The 3,654-nt window shown below is 35.9% G+C and overlaps 1 protein-coding gene across 1 annotated transcript; it reads right to left on the reverse strand.

The window, feature by feature from the left end:
- Positions 1–268: 268 nt before the first annotated feature.
- Positions 269–1,311, reverse strand: LOC130991513 (probable membrane-associated kinase regulator 1). Its single transcript, XM_057915772.1, has one exon. The coding sequence runs from the start codon at positions 1,213–1,215 to the stop codon at positions 397–399; it is 819 nt and encodes a 272-aa protein (XP_057771755.1). The 5' UTR covers positions 1,216–1,311; the 3' UTR covers positions 269–396.
- Positions 1,312–3,654: the final 2,343 nt, after the last annotated feature.

Genomic DNA, 3,654 nt, shown 5'->3' on the forward strand with positions numbered 1-3,654 from the left:
GATTGACCCACTATATTTCATTTTAATCGGTTCGTTAATTAGTCATTATCATTATTTTTTTCTAATTCGTGAGATTCAATTTTCACTCATCAAATACACAAATTAACTAACATTTATTAAAATCTGTATCACCTCTTTTTAGTAAGATATTTTAGAGACGGATGGAGTGTATATAAATTGCACTTTCTTGAAAAAAAATTGAGAACTCATCACAAATACATCAAACAAGAATACATGCAAACCATACAAAAATCTATGCATATTCAAATAAAATTAGAAATTCGATCAATTAATTATGTTAACACCAATCAGCAACACATACATGTTAATTACTAGTTAACAAAAAACACTCAGTTAATATATATTAATAATTCTACATATATGGAATATATTTAATTAAATATCGTTGCTGACCGTTAAGGCGGCGTTGCTCTTCATCATGGAGTTCTTGCAGTGAGCAATGGCGCCTTGGATGGCGCTCTGGAGCTCCGCCATCGACGAACCTCCCACATTGTACGACCCGGATCCGCCCCGACCCAGCCCCGACCCGCTCTCGCCGCGCCGCGGCGACGACGTCATCGACGACGGGCAGCTCGAGATGCTGCTTCTCCTCCTAGGGTATCTCAAGTTCCCGGAGAAGGATTGCGAGATTTCGCTCGATCGCGGCGGCGGCGGCGGCAATGGCGGCGATGGCGGCGGCGGCATTGTCTGTTGTTGTTGTTGTTGTTTGTGGGAGAGCTTTTCGTAGAGGGGTTTGACCTTATTGAAGTATTTGCGGAGGACTCCTCTGGCGGTGGAGCTGGCGCGCTTGACGGCGGCGGCCTTGGAGGAGAATTTGGCGAGGGAGAAGTATTTGGAGGGTTTCCGGGAGAGGAGGTCGGCGGGGGGGCGTTTGATGAGATCGTCGTCGGCGGCGGAGCTGGGGCGGGAGGAGTCGGAGTCGAGGAGGAGGTCGGAGGAGGCGGTGGAGTCGCGGGAGGCGGTGGCGGAGGAGGAGGAGGAGGAGGGGGAGAAGAGGAGGGATTGGACCATGGAGAGGCGGGGGGAGAGGTGGAGGGGGAGGATCTGGCCCTTGTAGAAGAGCTCGTCGGCGGGGCGGGAGGATTTGTGGGGGGAGAGGGAGATGGTGAACTCGAAGTCGGAGGAGGACGACGACGACGACGACGTGGGGGAGGAGGGGAGGGTGTGTGACTTGCTACGGTGGCGCCGCCCCATGTTGGTGGTGGTGTTGGGCTTGCTTGCCTACTTATATATTTATCTCATAATTTGAATAGTTGTGAGGGATGTAGTATTAGGGTCTCATCGTTTAATTCACATGCATGCTAATATCACTCATATATATATATATGTATATAGAGATGATGATGACTATGTATCACTCATTTGAATTATTGAAAAAAAAGGTTTTATAGATATGAATTTGTTATACTTGTTTCGTCCATCGAATAAGTACTTATTTAAGGGTAACGCGAATTTTTAAAATTAATTAATTAACTATATGTGAGTGTAATAAGAGTCTCACTTTTATTTTGAGATATAAAAGTGATTATTTATCACTGTGAGCGAATTATTTAATCACCTTTTTAATCCTATTAATCTTATCGCAAATTCTTGGGTGAGGTTGACCTCACCCTATGAGACGGGTCGGGTCGGGTCGGAGCGCGGGTTTGACGGGTCGGGGCGCGGGTTTGACGTGTCGGGTGGGTTTTGGGCGCGGGTCTGGGATACCAGAAATAAAGTACACATTCTCATTAATAAAAGTAACAATTATTGTGAACAAATGTAATACTTTAGAAACATTACATTTCATCATATCAATAGTTACTTTTCCTCAAGACAATGATTATTTGAATTATTATTTGAATTATTTCATCATATCAATAGTTACTTTTCCTCAAGACAATAATTACTTGAATTATTATTTAATTTTTTTTCTATATTCTATTTATTTTCTCCGTTATTCAAAGTAATTGTTATTATAATGAAAAGTAATTATTGATATGCAGAAATGTAATGTTTTGAAATTATTACATTTGTTCACAATAATTGTTACTTTTATTAATGATAATGTGTACTTTATCCCAAACCCGCGTCCAAACCCGACCCGACCCGCGCCCCGACCCGACCCGACCCGTCTCACCCCATGAGGTTGACCTCACCCAAGACCAACTCTAATCTTATATATCTCATTCATCAGATCAAACGCTTTTTTAAAGTTTTAGGTTTTGCTTTTATAAAATCTTAATTCAGTAAGGGTAACCAAATTAAAAATTGAAAAAATATATATATAATGGGAAATTTAAAAAATGCGACACTGGCTTTCGAGTGAATAGCATTTAGACGTATTTTGGATTGAAGTTTTATTTCATTACTATTAATAATGTGGGCCATGTGTGTTACAGTTAAACATCATAACTGTTACAAAAATTATTTTTTGAGATAAATGTTTGGTTGGTCCAAATCTAGATTGAAACTATCTGTCTATGGGGACGGAACTGATGTAGTAGGGTTAGGGGTATCAAGTCATATCATCAATATTTATAAGAAAATTTGGAAAAAATAATTATTCACTCATTGATTATCTTGAACTTTCAAGATTTTAAATTTATTTTAATTTACCTATATAGTCTATAAAGTAAGATGGGAATTTGGAAGGGCATGTATCCCTCTAGTCACGTGCTCTGCCACCGTGTCACGTGTCCTAATCGTGAAATGTGGAGGTGGACCACATGATTTAGATTGGAGGCTTATTATATATTTATATTTATATTCATAGTAATAAACTATTATTGGAGTCAATTATGATTATGATATCTTATCGATCTAGTTACTGTTTTAAAGGTAATAGACAGAATTAGTCAAGAATATTTAATGGTGTTAGTTAGTTAGTTCAAATATTACAGCTCTAGACTTGATTTATTGCAATAAATGGAGCATTTGTTTGGGGGAAATAAAATAGTCACTATTATTGTGGTATGTATTAAGTTCTTAATTTGTTTAAGGGTAAATCTATTTAGATCAAACTGATCCAGATCAACGAGGATAAAAAGAGTTACAATATTAAAAATAGAAATGTGTTTTTATCATAAATACCCCTAGTACAAAAATTTACCAATTTTCTATATACGTTAAATTAATTAAGTTCAAAATTATATTGTAATTTTATTTATATAATTTAACATATTTTTAAAAATGGAATGAAAATTTATATATATATTTTAATTAAAATAAATTACCATTTAAAAAAATTAAAAATATCCACTTAATGATGATTTTTAAAGAAAATTTAACGATGAATTATTATTCAATTAGAAAATACTATATTAATACTATAAATCAATAAAATCAATCAAAATTCTTATTGAAAATACAAACATTTAATGGATTTTTTGTTCACAATGAAAAATGCATAAAGGGGAATAATGTATTTTTATATTAAAAATTGAGTATTTATTGTATTTGATCGGGATCAAATTGATCCAAATAGCATCACCCTTTGTTTATTAAGAGACTTGAATCTGGCGGGATAATTAAATTTAATATTGCAAATTATTAAAAAAAATTAATTATAGGATATATGTATACTATTTTGTGCAGGCATTTCCCATTATATTCACTAATAATTTTTTATTGTACAGACAGCATGGCAGAATA

This window comes from Salvia miltiorrhiza, chromosome 7, assembly GCF_028751815.1.
Source record: "Salvia miltiorrhiza cultivar Shanhuang (shh) chromosome 7, IMPLAD_Smil_shh, whole genome shotgun sequence".
Taxonomy (NCBI): Eukaryota; Viridiplantae; Streptophyta; class Magnoliopsida; order Lamiales; family Lamiaceae; genus Salvia; species Salvia miltiorrhiza.

What these genes read in the sequence shown, in the direction of transcription:
- LOC130991513 (XM_057915772.1), bottom strand. Translation starts at nt 1,215, where the DNA reads ATGGGGCGGCGCCACCGTAGCAAGTCACACACCCTCCCCTCCTCCCCC.